This window comes from Anabrus simplex, chromosome 7, assembly GCF_040414725.1.
Source record: "Anabrus simplex isolate iqAnaSimp1 chromosome 7, ASM4041472v1, whole genome shotgun sequence".
In the NCBI taxonomy this organism is placed as follows: domain Eukaryota; kingdom Metazoa; phylum Arthropoda; class Insecta; order Orthoptera; family Tettigoniidae; genus Anabrus; species Anabrus simplex.
In genome coordinates, this window is record NC_090271.1 from 82,609,463 (window position 1) to 82,635,068 (window position 25,606).

A 25,606-nucleotide genomic window follows, 5' to 3' on the forward strand; every position below is an offset into this window, starting at 1 on the left:
AATCAAGGTTAAATACATGCAGTACAGGTCTTACCATATTTTTTGATGCGGCAAGGGTTGGCATTTCTGAATTAAGAGTTGGCGGTTAATTCGAAATCACGTAATTCGAAGTCCGATTTTCGCGTCCCAACGACTTCGAATTAACGAGGTTTTACTGTACTGTAAGATTTCATTATTTTGAAACTGATGCAACTTTCTAATTTTTTAAAAATATTTAACTGTCACTTTAACAGCACTGTACCCTCATACATAGATGCCAATGACATTTTTGTATTAAAAAAAAACTACAAATGCAAAGGATACATACAAACAATAAGAGTTTATTTCTTCATGTTATAGGAAAAGCACCAAGTAGTACTTTTCATACTGCAAATTAGAACATTTGCAAGCTTATATTAAAATTCAGTGAAAAGCATTATTTCACTGTATTATACATCACTAACACATCATATTCCAAAAGAACTCTTTCAAAAAATTTAGCAATTATTGTTTTTGTAATAAATAAGTTTGTTTAGTACACAGAGCATCAAGTAAGTGCTTGTTAAACATATTCACATCACTTGAAAACAACTGTATCGAGCATAGCTCCAAGACACTGCACAATATTTGTTGTCATCAACACGTCCACCTTCTCTTCCAAGTGCCGTTTGGGATCTTGCTTGCCCACATTCTTGATGGCCAACTGTTCTGGAGTCATTTTTTCCTCATCTTCCAGGGCCTAAAAGCGGAGGGGAAAAAATAAAATAAAAGCTATTAATAGTAGCAACAACAACCATACATACATACATACACACACACACACACACACACACACACACACACACCTGAATTAAAATACTACCTGACCAGAAAAGAAGTTCTTATATCAGAGATACTATTTATCAACTCAATTGAGGTCGTTACCAACGCTGGACAAGTAAAATTGAAATATTTGTCTCATATTTATGATACTTGAGACCAGTATGGTTTAACCCAGATTTTCAAGCATTTGCATACTTTTTTTCCTTAAGCTTAGCTCTGCATGCTTGCTTGTTTACTTCTTTTCTTACTAATCTATACAAAAGATCAATTTCAATTTCTTAAACTTGGTTTTAAGTTGCAAATAATTGAATATTTTACACAATTTAAAAATGTATCATAACAGAATATTTAATATGTGTGCAAAGAATTATTCTTACTTTCTAACAATAATTCTGCAACATTAACCATGTAAAAGCAAACAGCCAGACAGATGTATGGCATATACAATTTAAGAATTTAAACAGTTGTGATATCATTAAAAAGTTCCACCTTTACAATACAAGTTTAATCTTAAATCAAAGTTACAGCTACATCTTTCATTATTTAAATAACGTTCATTCTGTGTAAGGCTGAAGATGTCCCCAAGGTGGACGAAACATGTACCTGTAACTTCAATTTACGATTAAACTTGGCAAGTATTGTAAAGATGGAACTTTTTAACGATAATATGAAACTGTTCTAAGTTGACAATACGGGATAAATATAATTTATATTACATGTAATATAGGAATTTCTCAGTTGATCAGTCATTCCACACTTGAATTCAACATAACAGGTCAACAGCATTAATGTTTATGAAACCTACTCGTGATTGCAGGTTATCACATAGTCTTATCAATGAAGTGATCACATCACTTTTGTCTTCAAGCAACACTGTGCAATAAAAGTGAATGTTAAGAAGTTGTGTACACTGTCCTTCCAAATTTTAATTCAGAACATGCAGTTAACTATGCTGAAAGTTATTCTGACCAATTAAAATTGTAGTTTAAAATCTTCACAAAGTGAATTTGCACGAACATACATTAGAGTACTATCCTGCAAAGTCAGTGAAAACAAAATTAAGAATGATGATGATGACCTCCAGGACAAAAAATAAGATTTCAAGTAGATCAGCACTTAAATATTGCAAAACTTAGGAGAGTCTAAACAAACAATGCAAAAATAAAGAAGCTAAACAAAAGCAGTTGAAGTGTTCAAGTGAAAAAGTTAATGAAAAGCAGCAAGTGTTCAGTATGTCATGATAGTAATGTTAATCTTATTATCTATAAAATATACCCAAAAGGACTGAGAGCATTCTGACATATGGCTCGGAGTGTTGGCCACTTAATGAGAGACAAAGGGGTAAGATTCAGGCTGTGGAAACGGATGTGTTATGGTGGAGTATGAGAACTACCCGCTTGGATCGGAAGAAAGAGAGGGATGCCGAAGAACCAGTTATGGATACGATTGATGATAGAGCAATGAGATGGTACGGAGAAGTACGACAGTTGGAGGAATAGCAATGGCCACAGTGTTTGCTTTTTTAGCTGGCCTCTATTAAGGAGACCAAAGGCAACCTGGAGAGCAACAAAGGAGAGGTCTATCTGCAGAAGACTGGCAGGATAGGAATATGTGACATCTGAGAACAGGCAAATGCTGATCTTAAGAAAACAAAAACTGGTATGCTGTGACCTGCTAATATATTACAATACCGACCACCCATCACAGCATATTAAGTCGATCAGAAGTTTTATGCCTGTTACTGATGAAAAATTAAAACAGGCTACTACCAACTGTAACAAGAAACTTCCAATGACTTCCAAATATTATGTATTTGACTTTGTATTTATTTAATCTTATTTCTTCCATCGCATTTCAATAGTTACCCGAAATTAAGAGGTCTACTTTATTTCTAAATGACAGTATGCAACTCTACTTTCGCCATAACGCTTCCCCTCACAGGACACCTTACTACGTTGATGCCACTGTACAACCACCAAAGTGCCTCACCCTATGTAGCATCCTTCATAGACTTAATGCTTATGACTGACGCACTTGTTGAACTGGAACTATATAAGAAATAAATTAACAAGGGAGTCCAACTTTTCAATACAATATATCGAGTAAATAATATTACACCAGTCCTGGGACTAGTTTCAGCCACTTAGTGGCCATCTTCAGCCAAAATAAAATTAAACAGATTATATGATAACTAAAACATATATATTCAAGACAAAGACAATGTTGCAGGAATAATTATAACATTAAAATATACATGAAACAAATATTATGGTTGTGATCATCTTGTCATAATATGATGTCTTTAAGTAGAGTTAGGACCTCAAGCAATGAAGTAAATCTTGAAATGATAGCCAGAATTAGGAATGAATAAACAAAGAAAAGAAATTTAAAAAGGAGATAATTATTATTTATGAGACTCATCTCTATAGTGAAATGTACAGTATATCTAATGTCTGATATAGAACACACACCGACATGCTGGAGGAAGCAGGCAGGTCATGGAAACAAGCAATGACCTGTTGTTGGAAGCAGGCAATGGGCACAAAGGAGATAGGAAGAGTAATATTATTTACTTGATATATTGTATTGAAAAGGTTGATGCCCAATTTATTTTTTATAATTGCACTTCAATATGGAACAAAAAACAAATTTATAGCTTAGAACTGGAACTAGACAACTAGATCCTGAACCTTGTGAAAATGACTCTGATCAACATCACATCCAAAGGTGTTCGATAAGGGAATGTCTTATCCCTAATCCTCTTCAACTGCCTACTAGAGGGGGTCACTGTGAATGAACAAAATAACAGATGGCCCTGGGCAGAGAATCGGTTACAGAAAGTACAAGCTAACAGCCAACTGCCTTGTCTTTGCAGATGACCTTTCACTTCTTACATCCAGCGTGGAAGGAGCTACATTTTCCTTCCACAGGGTGTTTCAAAAAGGTAAACAAAACAGAGTCTATGACTTTTAACAATATAAGGTAACTTATGGTCTGTGTTTTTATTTATGTTTCAGAGGAGAGGTGAGCGACTGTGACATAGTGACAGCTGACATGCCACAGTATGGCATCCTGGAATATGTATGTTCATGGAACATTATTTCAGAAGCTGTAGAACAGGACTGAATGGTGGATCTTCCCTGAAATTAGTGGAAACTGCCTTCCAGAACCATTTCCAGAGACCTGCACCACCAAAGAAAACTATCCTGTGCTGGGTGGAAAAGTTGTGTTAAACAGGGCCTGTGAAGACACATAATGAGGGACATTCAGGAAGACCCTGCACCACCAGGAGCAACGAAATGTCCATTGTGTGATTGAGAAAGTTCTGTAATCACCAAAGAAGAGTTTTCAGCGCATATCAAAGGTGTGTGGCACATGGTTAAGGAGCTTGGTTCTCACTCATACAGGATAGACATGTTGCATGCACTGACAATTCCAAATTTTCACACCAGCTTGCGGTATTATGCCCATATACTGACCCTGCTTCTATGAGGACAAACTAAGCCCTGACAATTGGTGGTATCAGACGAGTGTTGTGTGCTCCTGAGTGGAAAGATAAACAAGCAGATCAGCAAATTTTTGGTTGGGAGAAGTTTGACAAGTATCCGCAGAGACCCCTACATTCTGAAAAGGCCACCTTATGGGCATCAACAAGTCAAGGGATCATTGGCCTGTATTTCATTGAAAACGATAATGGTGAGACTATCACTGCGAATGCTACTGTTTACCAGCAGGTCCTTAACTACTTCCATGCCGATTTAGACTTTTTGTGAGTTCGGAGGTTTAGATTTTGGGCAGCAAGACTTCCAGCAAGAGAGGGCCCCACCACACATTGGCCAAGTAGGTATGTCTCCAGGGGATCTGCCTTTCCCTATCTCCCCAGAAGCCCAGACCTCACAATGTATGACACGTTTCTGTGGGGCATGTTAAAAGAACAGTGTTACCATACGGTACCAAGTACCCTTGACGACCTGAAGGCAAACACTGAGGCTGTAATATGTGAAGTAACTCCACATAAGTGCACTGACATACTTGAATGCTTCATTGACAACATGCAGCAGGTTCCAGACAATGATTTTGATCACTTTCTGGAGTTACCAAAAGCCACAAGTTTTGTATAAATTACACCTTGTATGTAATACTGATGTCAATATTCACATAGTAAATAACACAGTGTTTAAGTCCATGTTTGGTTCTCATAAGCTATTATTTTCCAAGTAAATGAAGTTTTCATCAATCCCCTTGTCTTTTTATTTGGAATGCCTCAGTCTGTCTGGTATATTTTTCTCCATCAAATATTATTAATTTTTATTTGTGCTTTGTTTCCCACAGTTTTCATATTATTCAAAAACTTCAATCTTAGTTACAATGTCATTAGCACTGAAAAAATATAGGATTTTAAATTTTTCTTCTAGAACTGACATGCTTTTTCCAAATTTGACGTACTCCTTTCTGGATTGTGGCTTCTCATTTATAATCTAGATTATAAGGGGTGATCAAAAAGTTTCTGTTTGACGGCCGCACAGTCTTGAAACAGGATGCCAATCCAGCAAATTCGCCGCGAGCATTGAGGCACACATACCGCTGACACACCAGGTTGAAAATCTCCATCTGGTAAAACACTGTGTCCTGCGTGAATAAGTCCGTAACCGTCTGCTGCACAACCTCGTCCGACAGGAAGCGTCGACACTTCAAGGCCTTTTTGAGGAGACCGAAGGCTTGATAATCTCATGGGGAGAGATCAGGACCAAGTGTCTCCCACTTGGTGCACCATTCCACAAGGGTGGTTTTCGACATGCTGCCCTATACACAGTCTTCATTCTCTGATGGATGTCCACCGGTGTTTGTCCTTCGGCAGCCAAGAACAGAACAATAGCATATTGGTCCGGTTTGGATGCATTTTGTAATAACTTTGCCATAGTACACGTGGCCACATTTAACGCAAGCACCTCAGCACGACACGGCTGCCACACTAATCCCTTTCCCTACATGTCTGCGTTTACATACCCACATTGTTGTCGCGCTACGTTGTATGTCCGCTGGGGCAATGCCCTCGAACGGGAACTATCAGTGAGGTTTAATTTATGCACGGACTGAGTCTCTCTCTCTCTCCATAGGATTCCATTATTTTTTAAACATTAATAAACTGGGTCCAGTCAATGCCACAATATGACTTTTCCAGATCTACAAATGCCAGAATTGTAGGATGACTTCTACAGTCTTCTGCATATGATCAGATGTATTGTCCTGCCTCATGTTCTTGTTACATAAAAAAAAAAAAAAAAAAAAAAAAAAACCACAGATCTTCTCCAAATCACTATAAATTTTTTTTCCCCTTCTTATGTAAATTGGTTATGTGCAGGGTCTACTAAATTAACCCTAGAACTAGCAATGTTAAATTCTGTACTGGCAGCCATTTTGTGTGATATTAACCTACCAAGTGGATTCTTTCTTTCATCCTATTGTGAACAATATTCCATGGCACTGTCGCATATCATTGAAAAGCTAATAAACCACAGATTCAGTTGGTAGCATAAACTTTTTTGTGAAGCTTGATTAAAAAAATAATGGTGGAATTATTATTTCATGACCAATATCAAAATTCTAACAACCTAAAATACAAGAGGAAACATGAAACACAAAATCAAATACTTACAAAATGATGCATATATACACTGACTGACAGAGCAAATGCAACACCAAGGAGGAGTGGTTCGAAAGGGATGAAAGTTGGGGAAAAAACAGAGACGGCACGGACGAATAATTGATGTTTATTTCAAACCGATATGCAGGTTACACAATGCGCACGGCATCGACTCAGTAGGATGTAGGACCTCCGCGAGCGGCGATGCACGCAGAAACACGTCGAGATACAGAGTCAATAAGAGTGCGGATGGTGTCCTGAGGGATGGTTCTCCATTCTCTGTCAACCATTTGCCACAGTTGGTCGTCCGTACGAGGCTGGGGCAGAGTTTGCAAACGGCGTCCAATGAGATCCCACACGTGTTCGATTGGTGAGAGATCCGGAGAGTACGCTGGGCACGGAAGCATCTGTACACCTCGTAGAGCCTGTTGGGAGATGCGAGCAGTGTGTGGGCGGGCATTATCCTGCTGAAACAGAGCAGTGGGCAGCCCCTGAAGGTACGGGAGTGCCACCGGCCGCAGCACATGCAGCACGTAGCGGTGGGCATTTAACGTGCCTTGAATACGCACTAGAGGTGACGTGGAATCATACGCAATAGCGCCCCAAACCATGCCGCCGCGTTGTCTAGCGGTAGGGCGCTCCACAGTTACTGCCGGATTTGACCTTTCTCCACGCCGACGCCACACTCGTCTGCGGTGACTATCACTGACAGAACAGAAGCGTGACTCATCGGAGAACACGACGTTCCGCCATCCGCCATTCCCTCATCCAAGTCGCTCTAGCCCGGCACCATGCCAGGCGTGCACGTCTATGCTGTGGAGTCAATGGTAGTCTTCTGAGCGGACGCCGGGAGTGCAGGCCTCCTTCAACCAATCGACGGGAAATTGTTCTGGTCGATATTGGAACAGCCAGGGTGTCTTGCATACGCTGAAGAATGGCGGTTGACGTGGCGTGCGGGGCTGCCACCGCTTGGCGGTGGATGCGCCGATCCTCGCGTGCTGACGTCACTCGGGCTACGCCTGGACCCCTCGCACGTGCCACATGTCCCTGCGCCAACCATCTTCGCCACAGGCGCTGCACCGTGGACACATCCCTATGGGTATCGGCTGCGATTTGACGAAGCGACCAACCTGCCCTTCTCAGCCCGATCACCATACCCCTCGTAAAGTCGTCTGTCTGCTGGAAATGCCTCCGTTGACGGCGGCCTGGCATTCTTAGCTATACACGTGTCCTGTGGCACATGACAACACGTTCTACAATGACTGTTGGCTGAGAAATCACGGTACAAAGTGGGCCATTCGCCAACGCCGTGTCCCATTTATCGTTCGCTACGTGCGCAGCACAGCGGCGCATTTCACATCATGAGCATACCTCAGTGACGTCAGTCTACCCTGCAATTGGCATAAAGTTCTGACCACTCCTTCTTGGTGTTGCATTTGCTCTGTCAGTCAGTGTACATACATAAATTGTGTGAAAGATTAAAGCCTACGCAATAATACTTGTTTGATTGATAACAAAAAATGTATTTTGGACCATGTACTGGTGGCAGGTAATTGAGCATTGTTCACTAACTGTATCAGATGATATTTCTCTAATATTTCCTTTTTCACCATCTTCTTTGCTCACAAAATCATGTTCTATGTCTTCAAAATTAGAACCACCACCTTTGTCCATCCAAACACGCAGTCTTTCAGCCGACGGTCTTCCACGAGCCATGTTCTAACCCACGTAGGTTCACAAATTAATGTTGTAAATGTTATTACAGCAGCTTTGCTACATACAATCTAACTAAAACAAAAATATTGTAGATGGAAATTACAACAACAAAGGTACACATTTAACTTCCTAATACACGTAATTACAGCCTCAAAATAAGAGCAGTAGCAATAATAAGTACAGCGCCATTACAAAATATGTTTTGGTTTGTATAGCAGTGAGTCACTAATTTGTTTCCAAGGAAACTTACACAAGAAGATTATTTCTATGGATGAAAAATGACTGAGAAGCATCTGTAATCACAAGACAAGACATGTCACGCCATCTGTTAGCAGAACAGTAATACTAAACAAAGAAACCAAAATGCGTACAAGAGTAGACTTTGCCGCTACAGAAATAGGTAAACTGTTCATTCATCAAAGCTTGCCGGTACTACAGTTAACTGAACTGTAGTTTTTACATTTGTCAGTCAGATAAATAGTACTTTTCCTGTATCATATATCTGAAGTAGTTAAATGGAATAACTTTTCACCTTGACTCAGTTAACCTCCAATTCCAGGATCGTAAATCCTGCAATGTTCCCTCATATGCGTAAATACATGCTGGATGAATGATATTCAACTTCCCCACAACAAGAATAAAATTTACAGTGTAACTGTACACAAGTACAATGCCCAATTTTAGGTTAGGAAATGTTTGTAAATGACGATTCCAGATTTTAGATTAGGAAATTTCCGTAAAATAAGTTCTAATATACAGTAGTGAATATCATGTGAATTTGTAAGTAAGTAAGTAAGTAAGTAAGTAAGTAAGTAAGTAATTCGTCTTTATTCGTGGCGAAGTTAGGGCTCAAGGCCCTCTCTTACACTTAACCACAATATTTAAAATGATTAACGTACATATAATATTTAAATGCAACAGATCTTTTAAAATAATATGGTACTAATAGAAAATTTGGAGATTGTAATAAAAAACTATTATAGAATGTACAACACTACAATCTAAGTGTACATGATAATAAATATAAAACTAACACTAGTGATAATAAGAGACGGAAACACACAAAAAAAACCTATAACTGGCAAATATATTTCTAATTATTATGAATATATGCTCATTCACGCACTCATTCACACTACACACATCGAAAAGTCAGCTAGAGGTATTCAGAAAGTGATTTCGGCAATCCATCTTAAATCTCCTACGAGAACGCAAATCCCTAATGGTAGCAGGTAGGGTATTCCACAGCCTCGCGACAGTGACTACAAAGGAGCGGTTGTAGGTCCTGGAGTGACTGAGATATTGTTAAACAGGAGCCAGATCGTGTATCGTGGTTATGATAGGAGGAGAGGTAATTAAATTTTGAAGAGAGATAATTCGGTACACCTGTGTTTAGAACTCCATGCAGAAGAGACAACATGTGGAGACTGCGACGCTCATGAACACGAAGCCATGACAACTCCCTGTAATAAGGTGAAATGTGAGAACCATATCGCAGCTTAAAATATGAATCGAATACAGGTGTTCAAACTCCGTTCAAGCATCTTGTTACTGTCTAGAGATATGTCCGTATGTACAGTGTCGCAGTAGTCTAGAATTGGTAAGATTAGGGATTTTACCAGTTGTATTTTAAGATTTTTTGGAAATATAGTAGAGTAGCGTTTGAGAGGAAAAAGGGATTTCTGCACTTTACGGCATGTATTTGTCACTTGTTCAGTCCAGTTGAGGGTCTCAGTCATTATAACACCTAAGTTTCTTACTGACGTACAATAGGGCACGACAATGTTATTTAAAATAATTGGGGGTACATGTCTACTTTTTAACAAGTTGAGGTTTATTTTGGTACCAAATATAATAGCCTGAGTTTTGTTAGGATTTATTAACAAGCTGTTATTTTTTGCATAGTCATTCAGTCGTTGTAAGTCAAAATTTACTCTGTCAATGGCTACGTCTATGTCTTGTGGATATGAGTGATAATAAATCTGAAGATCATCTGCATAGATATGGTACTTGCTATATTTCAATGCGTCCCCTATGTCGTTCACACTAACAACAAATAAAAGTGGGCCCAAAACCGACCCCTGCGGGACACCTATGGATTTGTTGTGCCATCCTGAGTACATTGTTCCTACTGATACTCGTTGCCGACGGTCAGTGAGGTAGGAGCTAAAAAATTTAAGAGATGTCATATTAAAGTTGAGACTACGGAGTTTCAGCAATAGTAACCCAGGGCTAACTGTGTCAAAGGCGCTGCTTAGGTCTAGTAGTGTTGCTACAGTCACATATCGTTGGTCTATCGCTTGTCTGATGTCGTCCGTAACTCGCAGTAATGCTGTCGCGGTACTATGTCCTTTTTTAAAGCCGGATTGAAAAGGGTCAAGGAGGGAATTTTGGGTCAGGTATACAGTGATTTGTGCATGAATCAGACGTTCGAGTGCTTTTGCGAGGGGTGGCAGGATGGACACAGGGCGGTAATCTGATGGAGAATCCAAGGTATTGTTTTTCGGGATAGGCCTTATTAGTGCGTCTTTCCAAACGTTAGGGAATACTCCATTGGTCAGGCAGTAGTTGAATATGTGAGTCAGTATTGGTAGTACAGCCCCGATGATGTTTTTAATTAATTTTATAGAGATACCGTCATTACCTGTCGCATCGGAAGTGATAGAGTACAGCACACGTTTAACATCATTTGCGTTAACGGTGTGGAAAGAGAACTGGTCGCACTTGGAAGAGCGTGCTAAGTTTGTGGGATTAGCTGGTAATGGAACTGGTCCGACTTTAGGCTGAGAAAAGTAATCATTTAAGGTATCTAGAGATATGGTGGGAATGTGCTCTTCTACGGCTTTGCCTATGCCCAGAGATTGTAACTTCTTCCAGGTTTGGTTTAAATTATTATTTCTCGCTAACTGTTGAAAGTAGCGGCATTTACTGTTTCTAATTAGCTGTTTAACTTTGTTTCTAAGTATCCTGTATTGCTCAAAGTCATCTTTGTCACGTGTTCGTCTGAATTGTCTGTACCAACGGTCACGGCTGGCCATAACAGATCTTATCTCGGTCGTCAGCCAGGGAGAAGGGGGGCGGGTAAATCTTACCTGCCTCTCCGGAGCATGTTTGTCATACAAGTTCAGCACTAATGAGTTGAATCTGTTGACTTTTGAGTCAATGTCAATAAATTACGTATGTCATCCTACGGTAAGTTATATGCGTCATTACGTAGGTCATCTAATTCAATATGTTTTATGTCTCTTAAAATAACGTAGCGTGCTTTATACTTCGGTCCTCTGATAGAGTAACATAAGTACAATAAGTCGTGAGTTGAAATCCCAGGAGCTGGGATCTGTCCGTGCTTAACGACTTTCTGGGGTTGATTTGAAATTATAAGGTCAATTAAAGTGTGAGTCGAGTGGTCAGGGTAGTAGACATGATTCGTAGCGTTAAGCGGTAGGATTTCCATGTTCAGAGCATGGAATATGTGACACAACTTATCCGATTCACTAGTTTATTTTAACAAGTCAGTATTAAAATCCCCCATGACTATGACATCTTCGTAGACCGAGATAAGATCAGTTAAAGCTGCTTCGAATTCCCCCATTTGTCTAATATTAGGTGGCTTATATACAATTCCTATTAATATTTTCTTATTACAGTCGAGTTCAACAAACATATACTCAGGTCGCAGGGGAAGGCTTGGGTCTGAGGTGCAGATAATCTTGCATTTTAAATCATTCCTGTAGTAAAAGGCTACTCCACCACCTCGTCTGTCAGTATGATCATGTCGTAAGAGCGAGTATCCGTCGAGATTTACAGCACATGACGGCAAATCTCCACGTAACCAGCTTATGGACCTTACATCAATCGACCTAATATATTACTCCCTAAACACGGAAGCCGCCCCTCACTTAATTAAACTTTACAATAAACCCAACCATCTCATTACTTTAATACTAGTGAACTACTTATTTCTTACCTTAATCGTAATTGTAAAAATTACAAACATCTTCCAAGGCCCCCTGCGACAAAAATTTTAATGGCCAAACCTATACGAGTATCACACCCTCTTTTTAAAATTGCTAATAACGCTTTAGTAGATCTGCCTGCCCCCTCAAACCTTATTATTTTCGAAAATTGCCTGTAGTTCTTCTAGGTGAGCTGCAATGGATAGTGAATTTAGGTGACAACACGAGAGAGCTCTCGGGTGATTCATCAGCTGTCGCCTCAGAATGGATCCCGTTGCTTCAGAGTATGGGAGGGGTGAGGGTTGAGTTAAGAGAGGAGGCGAGGAATGCGGGTCATTGACACAAGGGATAGATTCGTCTACCAACATAACAGGAAAACTAATAGTAGGTACATGAAATAAGATGAGCTTACCTGAGAACAGCACTGAATACATCCACTGACTATTACATACACACACTCACTCACACACAAACGTAAACTACTGAAAACACACATAATAAAATTTAACAGTCCACTCGTTCATCCTACACAGCTAAGGCATTTAGTTGCGCAATCGTGCATATTTGAAACTTTGTGTTATCTTTCAAAACACATATTCTCCCGTCCTGAGTCCAACAGTTTCTTGGTCCCCAAAAGTCCCTAGCACGATTTAATATACTTTTCCTCACACTTGTGAGGGACTCTGTGATAAGAAGTCCACTCCCCTTCAGTGCACGCTTGGCTCGCCACACACGATCACGATCATGATAGCGCAGGAATTTAATTATAATCGGGCGATTTCCTTGCGCAACCACTTGTGCAGATGTCCGGCTTCGGCGCCCCAGCCGGTGACAGCGGTCAACAACACTCATTGAGAGCTCAATCGAAAATTTAGTTTTTATTATATCCAAAGACTTATTATATACATCTTCAGACGGTTCTAAGAACATAGTTTTATAAGAAGGATTTGTAATTAGGGAATACTGAATATGTATATCCTTATATTTGTATAACTTTTAATTTGGGTAAGAGTCTGTACAGAGGGTCTAGCAGTGAAGACTGTGCAAGCTAGGAAACAGGGACTACATCAGGAAAGATGGTTGAAGTTGATTGAAAGTGTTGCAAAAAGTGAATTGGAAACCCGGGGTACAGCTGGGAAGTATAGGCTGAAGATTGTTATTTATCAATGTGGATGAACGCGAGTGTTTACTTATTTGCGTACAGGCCGCTCAGTAACCAATCCAGAAGTCCAAATTTGAATGAGCTTGCGTTGTCCGAGTGACACTTGAAGATGTTTTGGTAGTAACGTTGCTACCAGTAGACGTTGGCAGGCACTATGCCACGTGGAGCAAGCCTATATATATTCGTACATGTACCCGCGTGCGATGAGTTTACTATTGTTTACGGAGCACTTACTGTAGCTGGAGACTGCATTATCCATTACGGAGTAAGGAGTACTGAAAAATTTTAATTGTGGAGTCAGCACTGTGTTACCTGCGTAACAATTTTCCCTCTCGGTAAATATTTTTGAACTAGCCACATGGCTGTAGAAAAACTGTGTTCTTAAAAGTGGTTCGCCGCTTCGTTATTCCTTCTTTTCAAAACTTATAAGCTGGAAACTTCTCCGCTGAAAAGGTTATTTGTTGTCCAGCTGACTGTGTGCACGTCCTGTCTGTGCCTTACTGTATTCTCCTGCACTCTAGTGGCGTAGGTATGTACTACCTCGCGAACTACGTTACCACTCGGTGGCTCTCCCTCTGTGTACATGTGATCGCTGCGGCAGTGGACTGTGGAATCTCGGGAAAAAAACGCCATTGTTGTTTTGTGAGAAGAAGGAGATGGACGTGTGGGGCTTCTCTCTCCCTAGCGAGATGATTTCTCCAAAAATGTTCGAGCCTGGTTAAGGTTACATTGGTAGGGCTTTGCCCTGGTGAAAACTGCAAGTTATTTTTGTTTAATATTCCTCGCCTGGAAATTGTATTTTATGCATTTCTTCAAAATACGCAAGTAGAATGTACTTCCGAAGCGTCCTCACAACTTCATCTGGATGAAACTGTAAGTGTTGTTCCAATTAAACTTTTACTGATTTATTGTGAAAAACCTGAAAATTTCCCCTATGTGAAGAAAGTGTGTGCGACACGATGTAATTTGGTGTCATCTAAGAACTAAGTCTTGCCTTGTGGAATTTCGAATTTTTTTGGGCTTGTTAAATGGAACTTATAGCATGTGTAATTTACGTCAGTTAACTAGGGACTTGCGTGCTATGTGAACAAATTTTTTTTTTGGATTCTTCGAAATCGTAATTTGAAAACTTGATGTTTATTAATGGTTTTCTAGGCCTAAAAGTTTTGTGGTCAAAGCTATTATTTAACTGGAATAATTAACCAAGCGAGTCACTCCAGGGATGTGGGGGTTACGTGAATATTCTGTTCCGGTTCTTTCTTCTTTTCTCTCTTCTCTGTTTAATTTTATTTTTAAATTAAATTTTTCTTTTCTTGGTTTTTGGGTGGTTTTCTCCGCCCGGTTTTCTCTTGTCCTTTGATAGCATTCGCCTATTGTTGTTTTGCGGCCTGTGATTGGCCCCTTCCTTCCCTTGACCCATTGTTGGTTGTTGCCATGGCAATGCTAAGCTTGTTGATGTTGTGATGGGATTGATGATTTGTATTGATGTGCCTGTTATGAATTCTGCCTTGTGGGCGGTTTACCTTGGTCCCTTTTATTTTTCTTTGGCTTTTTAATTTTTCCTTCTGCTCATTTTTCCTCCCGGTGTCGCGCAGCTTATTATTATTATCAACATTATTATTATTATTATTATTATTATTATTATTATTATTATTATTATTATTATTATTATTATTATTTTAATTTCGAGAAAAGTGTACGTGATACCTACCCATCCTTGTAGGGGCTCGTTTGGATACATCCTAAACAAGGTTTTCAGTATCAATTAAAAAAAACTTTCTGTCAAGGTTGTTTTTCAAGGTTGAAAAGATGTTTGAAAAACTTAGGTACTGGTCAAGGAAACCTTTTGGTTTGTAAGAAACCTTATGAGTTGATGAGGTGTTTCATTAATCTACGTAGTCTTACTAAGTCCTAAATAATAACTAAATAATTATAATTATAATAAGGGTTTGAGTTTGAGTTTTAAGTTATATTTAATTTTATTTTTCCAGCGAGGATATTCCTTTCAATTTTGTTAATTACTTAATTTTGCTGATTAAATATCTCTTTGTTCCCCAAGGTGTTGGTGTTTTCCTTTAAAGGGGTGATAATTTGATATGACCAGGTGCACTTTATTCGCTCCTCTGGGCGCTCTGTTCTTTTTCTTATGGTAAGTGCCTTTCTTCCTTTTTAAAGTGTTAGTCTAGCCCGTTTCCATGTATCTGAACCGTGCCTTGGGTGCATGGTCAGACCTTTGGTGCTGTCACTTGGGGTAATTGCGGCTTTAATTGCTCTAAGTGCTACAGTTCGTGGCAGCAGAGCTCTGGTTAATTGATTTGTGTGCCTCTTGCTTGGATCTACCCGTAGGTATGTTGTATCCTCATTAAATTTATTTTGCACTATGTACTATATGCTTTAATCTCCCTTTCTTTAAGCTTATCTATTTTGTTTGTGCCAACTACCTGGGTTTTTTGCATTGTCCCTTTAAAAAACCTGGTCATGGGGGAATTTTAAATTATTTGAGGATTCAAAGAGTAAAAACTGAAACTTGTATCTTCCTGTGAAAGGAACGCTTTCATTTGGATTAATTTTTTAATTTATTGTTTCATGTACATCAACTATGGCGAGGGCTGTGCTGTTCCCATACCAGCTCAGGAAATCAGAGCTAGTTTATGAACTCACTATCAGGGGTATCAATCCTGCTAACACTGTTGCTGAGTGTGCTGCTTTGCTGACATCGCATGTCCAGGTTCCTATTAATCTAAATTCTGTAAAGATGTGCTGCAACTTTGGTGAGTCCCTAAATTTAATTACTGATTCCCTTACCGAAATTGAAATTGTCAGACAAGAATTCATTGAAACTTCCCCCACTAAGGGGCAGATTAACAGACTTAAGGCTAGGGTGTGGCATTATTTAGGTCGCATCCAAGATTTGATTACTATGTGTCCCCAACCCAGTCTTGTTTCTGAAAGTACTAAGCTGTTAACCATTGCTTCTAGTATTTCTGCTGAACTAGACATAATGCTAGCAAGTAAGGATATGGAGAATTTATCGGTTGTTGAGAGGGAAACCCCCTCTTTTCCTAATTCTAATAATGCTTCTGGTCATGCTGATGCCTCACTTAATAATCAAGCTTCATGTTGTGCAGTCTCCCCTGTTTTTGAGAATCTGTTAGCCCGTTTAAATTGTGCTCCTTCTCACTCTTCACTAAAGGATCTTTTCAACGGAGTTAAAAATTTCTCCGTTAATTCAATTGAAGAAAGTAACAGGTTTCTGAGGTTCCTGGTAGAAATGACAGAGTCGGGTAGTGTGTATTCTGTTGATGACTTAGGAATTTTCCGAGCCCTATTCTCTCATTGTGAGGGAATTTTGAAACGTGAAATCTCTGAAGCAATTTCAAATAATTTAACGATTATGGAATTTCATGAACTTGTATTATCTAAATTTATTCCTTCCTTAGCATTGCAAAGTTTGATTCCTCAGTATTGCTTTCGGACTCAATTGCGCCATGAAAATCTTTTAAACTATGTACTAGACTTGCAGTTTTATTGCAAGGTATTTCGAATTTCGGTGCCAGAAGAGGAAATGGTGGCCCGTATTCTGAAAGGTATTTCCCCTGCCTATCGATCCTACCTCTCCCTCACGAAGAGTCCGACTAATTTTCTTGAATTAGAAGCTGCGTGTACCTTTGCTGAAGATGTAAAGCACGGGGATGCAGCAAGACCTATCTGCCACCCTCCTCCTACTGTGAACCCTGTTTCGCCTCAAACTAGGGATAGTGGAATTCCAAAAAAATGTTATAATTGCGGGTCACGTGATCACCTTAGGAATGCTTGCCCCTCAGTCAAGCGTGGCTCTGGTCCTTGTTGTTATTTGTGCGGCTCGAGGCAACACCTTAAAAATAATTGCCCTACTTCGTTCCGAAAACGCAGTCAATGACTAAGACCTAATGGTAATTCTGGTGAATCGCTTGCGCCAGAATTTTACGTGGATTCTGAAAAGGTTATTTGCCCGCAGGAATGTCATAAGATCTCTGCTTTGGTTGAGTCTAAAAGTACCTTCGCGAAGGTGGAACTGAATAATGAACCCATTGTTGCTCTTATGGACTCGGGTAGCATCGTCACCTTAATTGATGCTAATTGGTATGATGAAATGAGGTCCCCTTGTAAACTGCCTGAGTTGAAGAAGGTCAATGTTGCATGTGTCACGGCTAATAAGGATAATACGAAAATTTTAGGATCCGTTGATGTGAAATTGCGTATTGGTAATTTTACTTGGAAGGTTCTTTGCTTGGTAACTCCAAAGCTAGCGTGTAGCATGATTTTAGGTACGGACTTCTTGTCAAGAACTGGTTTAATTTTGGACCTCCAGGCTAGTAAATTTCACTTTAAATTTTCCCCAAATTGTAAATTTGATATTATTGATGCTCCTTTGGGTACCTTCAGTGTTTCTTGTGTAGGTAGGCCGTTACCTAGGGAGAACAACGAAATAGATCATCTGGATCTTAGTCATTTGGATTATCAGCAAGCTAATCGTCTGCGTGACTTGTGCCACCAATTTCCTGATGTGTTCACTAGCAAGTTAGGAGTTACTGATGTCCTCGTCTGGGGCATTTCTGTTATCTGTTGTGAATTTCCGGTTTACTGAGTTATCTATTCCTAATCATTCTTGTACCGATGGTTTTCTGGTGAGAAAAATCCTGCCCCGGCTAACCTTACTTGGTAAATTTTTCCTTGGGTTTTTCTTCCCAGTAGTAGCGGTTAACTAAATGGTTTCTTATTGTATTTCTGCTTGCAGGTGGTATTAATTCTACACTCTTCTGAAGTCCTTACTTCCCTGGTTTTAGTCTCTAATGTGGTGTATTATTCTTGTAGTATGTTATTTAATCGAGTTGTAGCTCCATGTCGTCCTGCCCGGTCTATTGGTTATTGTGGTGTTTTGCACGTATTGCACTAATGGATCCTGAACCTGAGGAGTGCGGTCTCCTTTCGTGCCTAGTAGGTATTGGTTTCGGTCCTGACTTAGTAATGTTGTAAACGGTACCGTGGTTTGGTTTTAGGTTTACCTTGTGAGGTGGAATGATGGCTTCACGACATGTTGTTGAGGGTAGTTACTGTTTTCCTCCCTTTTGCTAACGCATGTCCGTTGTGGTCCATTATAGTTGTATTGTTGTCGTGTAGTATTGGTTACTTGTTATGGCGCTTCGGTATGGGCGGTGTTGCCTTTAATTTACCCTGTGTCCCTGTAGATTGGGAAATTAATTCTGGTATGGATTTACTGTAGATGTGTCTTTTCTGCTTGCATATAATGTGTGATTTCTGTATGACCTGGTCTGTTCTTTTGATTTTAATTCTCTGCATACCCTAGTAATCTGACGTCATCATGCAATTATCCTGTACGGTGCGCCAGTTGAGTTTGGGATCAGCTGGTGCTTCATAGGCGGCATTGAAACCTTCCCACTATCTGGTGATGTGGTTGATTAGTGGTGTTTCTTATTTCTCTGTTATTTGGAGTGTTTTCCGGCGACCTGGTTCGTGACCTACCTTCCATATCTTATTTACCTTGTTCTATATTTGGTGAGGTACCTGTGACTAAGTGGCCACAGTGTGAGTGTACGGATATCACTTATTTCTAGTCCGGATTTGTCCGAGATCTCTTGTGGATAGCCGGTAGGGAATCTTGTCAGATCTGTGCTCCCATATTCAAAGGCGGTGGCTTAATTGAGGTGCTTTATTGAACCTTTTAATTGATTGAGTCGCCCATTGTTAAGGTATATGTTTGTATGTGTGGTAACATTGTGAGAAATATGATTTTAGATTGGGTAACATTCCTATTTCCTTTCGGCCAATTTCTGTCCCGTTTCATCATGGTGTTAAAGATTGTGTTTCATAACCTCTGCTACCCTCATATTACTCTTGGCTTGGTGTTGCTTTTGGCTCGTTGCTGATGACCAACTATACGCGTACCCTCCATCTGAAAGATCTTGAGGTCTCCAACTGCAGCCTCTACATTCATCTTGTTTTGAGTAATTATTTACTGTAAGCCATGAATTTTAATCCTTACCTAGTATCCTGTTTCTGGGAGTTTCTCTTAATGGTAATATAAAAAAAGGTAAACTATATCCAATCCTGTTTCTTGTTTATTTGGGTTTTGCATGGAGTGTATACGTGGAATTAAAATTGATTTATTGCAAAATTTATTTCTTGACCTTGGTCATGTACTTAAAGGGTTTAAGTCTTGTTAATTGGCTCAATGCTTGGTGGTTCTATTCCGTTTTAAATTAAACTAAAAGGAGGTTGTAAGCTTAATTAACTTGTAGTTCTGTGTAACGTTTTTCAACATCCTTTTCCTGGGTCAGGGTCTTGGTTTCGTAATATTATGTATGGACGAGAGTTTCTCTTAGCATTTCTGTTATGGGAATCATTCTGCATCCTTGAGTTGGTGCTTGTCTGTAGGTTTTTTTTGTCTCCCCCCCCCCCCCCCCCCACGTAACGTTAGCCTTCTGGTTTCAGTTTGTCGATGCTGACGTTATTGTGTAGCCATCCTGGTAGGGTTGGTTGTATGTACTGAAAGGTGTTTAGTGGAGATAGTGGAGATAACTATCTTGGTTTCCTAGGTTATTGTTTTCCTTGTGTATTGAAAATTGTATCCTTGGCCATATATTTTAGTTGGCATGATACCTTAAATGTAATGTAATTAGGTATTTGGGTATGGATTGTTTAAATAATTATCGTATTCTGTTCCTGTGCCATACCGTAATCTTAAGTCATGTTAATCTAGTTTAAGGTTAGGTTAAGTATTTTCCGGTTGGACCTTGTGATTGTGTTTTACGCTCACCAATGTTGTTTTCTCTCTTCCCTTCCCTTTCTGGGCGTTTTTCTTTTTTTGGGGTTGTCGTTACCATCCAAACCAAAGGGTGGAAACCAAATGAAGGCGTTTCTTATCTAACACAAGTCCTATAAAAAATTACAAATTTGACAAACATGTAGTGATTTAAGTATAGGTATGTGATCGAGTGCAGTTAAGACATAGAAGGTCTAATGTTCTAAAAGCAAACATTTATGAACTTTTCCTAAAGGTATGTACCACAAGGTAGCGTAACCTTCGATCAGATGACGCATACGAACTTGCGGAAGTTAATTGTTCACATTAAAGTTTAGCAAGAAATCTGGAGGATAAATATCTCCTGTGATCTGGACCATTAATAAATTTGCCTGCGTCTTGTGTATTGCACAGTTTGGTGCACGGGACTTCATTATTATTGAAAGTGGCTAGACATTTGGTGTTGTCTAAGTGAACTGTACCGTTTCTTTAATTCTAATCACATATGTTCGGGTTCTTGATGATTGTTGGACTCGTCCTGCTGGTGGTGCATAAACTGAGACTGGCGATTGGTGGTCATTTTCACATTCGGACTATTCTACCAAAAACTTAGTTTGCTTCAAGACCACCACCTTATGATGGTAAACATGTGCTGTACATGTCAAGTTTCGGGGAGGGAGACTGTTACCTGCGTAACAATTTTCCCTCTCGGTAAATATTTTTGAACTAGCCACATGGCTGTAGAAAAACTGTTCTTAAAAGTGGTTCGCCGCTTCGTTATTCCTTCTTTTCAAAACTTATAAGCTGGAAACTTCTCCGCTGAAAAGGTTATTTGTTGTCCAGCTGACTGTGTGCACGTCCTGTCTGTGCCTTACTGTATTCTCCTGCACTCTAGTGGCGTAGGTATGTACTACCCCGCGAACTACGTTACCACTCGGTGGCTCTCCCTCTGTGTACATGTGATCGCTGCGGCAGTGGACTGGGGAATCTCGGGAAGAAAACGCCATTGCTGTTTTGTGAGAAGGAGATGGACGTGTGGGGCTTCTCTCTCCCTAGCGAGATGATTTCTCCAAAAATGTTCGAGCCTGGTTAAGGTTACATTGGTAGGGCTTTGCCCTGGTGAAAACTGCAAGTTATTTTTGTTTAATATTCCTCGCCTGGAAATTGTATTTTATGCATTTCTTCAAAATACGTAAGTAGAATGTACTTCTGAAGCGTCCTCACAACTTCATCTGGATGAAACTGTAAGTGTTGTTCCAACTAAACTTTTACCGATTTATTGTGAAAAACCTGAAAATTTCCCCTATGTGAAGAAAGTGTGTGCGACACGATGTAATTTGGTGTCATCTAAGAACTAAGTCTTGCCTTGTGGAATTTCGAATTTTTTTGGGCTTGTTAAATGGAACTTAAAGCATGTGTAATTTACGTCAGTTAACTAGGGACTTGCGTGCTATGTGAACGAATTTTTTTTGGGATTCTTCGAAATCGTAATTTGAAAACTTGATGTTTATTAATGGTTTTCTAGGCCTAAAAGTTTTGTGGTCAAAGCTATTATTTAACTGGAATAATTAACCAAGCGAGTCACTCCAGGTATGTGGGGGTTACGTGTATATTCTGTTCCGATTCTTTCTTCTTTTCTCTCTTTGTTTAATTTTATTTTTAAATTAAATTTTTCTTTTCTTGGTTTTTGGGTGGTTTTCTCCGCCTGGTTTTCTCTTGTCCTTTGATAGCATTCGCCTATTGTTTTGCGGCCTGTGATTGGCCCCTTCCTTCCCTTGACCCATTGTTGGTTGTTGCCATGGCAATGCTAAGCTTGTTGATGTTGTTGTGATGGGATTGATGATTTGTATTGATGTGCCTGTTATGAATTCTGCCTTGTGGGCGGTTTACCTTGGTCCCTTTTATTTTTCTTTGGCTTTTTAATTTTTCCTTCTGCTCATTTTTTCTCCCGGTGTCGCGCAGCTTATTATTATTATCAACATTATTATTATTATTATTATTATTTTAATTTCGAGAAAAGTGTACGTGATACCTACCCATCCTTGTAGGGGCTCGTTTGGATACATCCTAAACAAGGTTTTCAGTATCAATTAAAAAAAACTTTCTGTCAAGGTTGTTTTTCAAGGTTGAAAAGATGTTTGAAAAACTTAGGTACTGGTCAAGGAAACCTTTTGGTTTGTAAGAAACCTTATGAGTTGATGAGGTGTTTCATTAATCTACGTAGTCTTACTAAGTCCTAAATAATAACTAAATAATTATTTTCTTTATTAACGGTCGACCGAAGGGTTTGAGTTTTAAGTTATTATATTTAATTTTATTTTTCCAGCGAGGATATTCCTCTCAATTTTGTTAATTACTTAATTTTGTTGATTAAATATCTCTTTGTTCCCCAAGGTGTTGGTGTTTTCCTTTAAAGGGGTGATAATTTGATATGACCAGGTGCACTTTATCCGCTCCTCTGGGCGCTCTGTTCTTTTTCTTATGGTAAGTGCCTTTCTTCCTTTTTAAAGTGTTAGTCTAGCACGTTTCCATGTATCTGAACCGTGCCTTGGGTGCATGGTCAGACCTTTGGTGCTGTCACCTGGGGTAATTGCAGCTTTGATTGCTCTAAGTGCTACAACTGTACTATTACGGAGTCATTAAGAGTGTATTACGAGGTTATGACAAGTCATTCATGGTGTGTATTCTGCGGAAGATGATACATAGTGTTCATTTGTCAGATATACACTGGTTTAGTCCTCTCCGAGATAACTCACAGTGTGTGAGGGGGTTTATATGCATAATCTGGAAGTAATGTGTTCATTCAACTGATTATGGCTAGAAGAAACAGTAGGCCAAGTGTTTATTATTTGTTCATTCTTTGACTGTCCGGCTCCATGGCTATATGGTTAGCGTGCTGGCCTTTTGTCAGAGGGGTCCCGGGTTCGATTCCCGGTAGGGTCGGGAATTTTAACCATCATTGGTTAATTTCGCCGGCTCGAGGGCTGGGTGTATGTGTCGTCTTCATCATCATTTCATCCTCATCACGACGCGCAGGTCACCTACGGGTGTCAAATCAAAAGACCTGCACCTGGCGAGCCGAACATGTCCTCGGACACTCCCGGCACTAAAAGCCATACGCCATTTCATTTCATTCTTTGACTAATACGACAGACATGTTGGTTGTTATTTATTAATTCCACAGAAGACGTTTTACACTGAGAAGGTGTATGGCTTAATTAAAAGGGTATAGTGAGGTGACTGGGATTGCTCTTTCTTGATTCCACGGTGATGATGCTATTTTGTTCATGTAAATGAGGTTAAGAACGGACAGTTGTCCTACTCATAAGAAATCATCAGTCAGAAGCGTGGTCTTCAGAACTATGTTTTATAGATTGTAGAAGTTTGTGAATTTTTATTTTATGTAAGCAGCAAGACTGGTTGGTCTCATCACGTGATGATTATTGTTGGTGATTGTTTTATTTTATTTTTCGAGCAAGTTCTAGTAGTGAAACTTATAGTAAATCTTTTATTGGCAGAGTAAGGAAAAACCTGGCATGCTACCCAAATTTATTTTCAGAGTTAAATAGTAGCAGGTAAGGTAAGGAAGCCAGTTTGGAGCCTCGTCAACCTGATGACTGTCGCCTTGGGAGAAGGAGTTCATTTATGATCTACAGAGTCAATTATTCCTGTAAATCTTCTGCAGGTGGCGCCCAATTTTGTTTTATTTATTTCAAATTAATATTTCATTACCCAGATTTAGTGTTCAAATTTTGCCATAAAAGTGGCAACACGGAAACTTTCTTAACGCTTTCACTCCCAGCTCCGCCCGCAATTTTTTGATACCACCCTGACTTCCTAGGTAAGATGTAACACACAGCTTTATAACTTAGTTTCACTCTTATATTAGAAACCCTAAAAATTTGTACATACCTTCACAAGATGATCTAGTACGATTTTTACTTGCCATGACTTTTCATTATATCACTCAGCGCATACCTGCCAACTTTCCAAGTGATCTATCAGTAAAATCCCCGCACGTCAAAATAAGCGGGAACCCAATGCACCAAAATGCGATAAAACACAACAAAATTCATGCATTTTCTTCACTTCAGATAATTACGAGTTCAACAACATTAACATAAAACACTACATGCAACCAATGACATTATAAGGAACAAAATTTTTCACATCAGTTAAACTAACACAAATATCTTTAATATGCACCAATGAAATCTACTTACACAATGTAATTTTATGCACACGACTAATTAAAACTTTATGTAAAAAGTATGTTGCAGCACATAATAATGCACCCAAGTTATTTACATTATTTACACCACCACATGCGACTAATTAAAACTTTGAAGTAAAGAGCATGTTGCTGCACATAATTATATGCACCCAAGTTATTTACACCATCACACGCACATCTTCATTCTGATTTAACAAATTGTAGGCTGCTCTGCTTTCTTCAGAAAGTCAATAGAATACATGTTTGTATAACATGCTTCAGAACTTCTGATCTTCAAAATGGAAATGGCTTCCAGAGTTCCATTGGACATCGATGACCTGAACTGTGTCCTATTCTTCTTAATCAAGCTAAAAATTTGTTCATTCTGCACTACTATGCAATATAGGAAGAACAGTCAGCACAAATCTAGAGATCCTGTCATATTTATAATGTCCATCAGTTCCAGGGATATTCAACAACTGTACCCATTTTGAATAATGTGTAGCTTGATTACTTACATCATCTAACTGAAGAGCTGAAAACTGGCTTTGGAGTTTATTCACAGCATCATCTCTGCTTTCACTTTCTCTTTTATGCAAAATAACAGAAAACCTCTCCAAAAAAACACCAGAAGAAAACTATGTTTCTTCAATGGCATGAAGTTTAGCAACCTGTGCATGTTTTAGCACATCGTTCTTAAAAAGGAACTTCTTAACCATGTAGTCACAGGCTGCACAAAAAGTTTCTGACTGATGAGAAAAGCAGAGATTTGTCTTCATCTTGCAGCACCTTAACAAAGTTTGAGGTATGAATGACAGTTACCAGTTCTACATCATCCTCCTGATTCTGCAGACGGTTTAACTACACTTGGATTGACAAACTTTGTGAGCATCTGTTTCAATAGATCCATCATTAATTCAAACAGTACATGGATATGTTGGGAAGCAATCTGAAGGACAGTATTAATCTTATCAAATGATGTAAAAAAGTACAAAATGCCCTGTTTAGGTCACAGGAAAGAAACATAAACAGCTTTTCTTTACGAGATGTAGTGGGATTCAAGTTTCTGAGAACAGGTAAGTCATGCTTGGAAGAAGAACGTGCCATTCTTTTGGCAGAAGATGAGGAAGAGGAGGAGGAGGGGGAGGAGGGAGAATCACACACACTCTTCATTTGTTTGTCATCAGATCTACTGTGTCCTTTGGGAATAGTAAAAAAAAAAAGGGAAAAAAAAAAAGAGATAAATTCGCAGAAATATTTGGAGCACATACTACCACCTCATCCTTAAAAAATGAAAGAAGTGGATTCCACT

At 39.3% G+C, this 25,606-nt stretch overlaps 1 protein-coding gene across 1 annotated transcript in view; it reads right to left on the reverse strand.

Annotated features, from left to right (window-relative positions):
* Window positions 1-300: 300 nt before the first annotated feature.
* Rpn11 (regulatory particle non-ATPase 11) overlaps window positions 301-25,606 on the reverse strand; it is a 148,685-nt gene continuing 123,379 nt past the window's right edge. Inside the window, exon 6 of the mRNA XM_067151185.2 lies at window positions 301-718. Coding sequence (XP_067007286.1) covers window positions 557-718 — 162 coding nt within the window. The 3' untranslated portion in view covers window positions 301-556. The remainder of the gene's footprint in view (window positions 719-25,606) is intronic.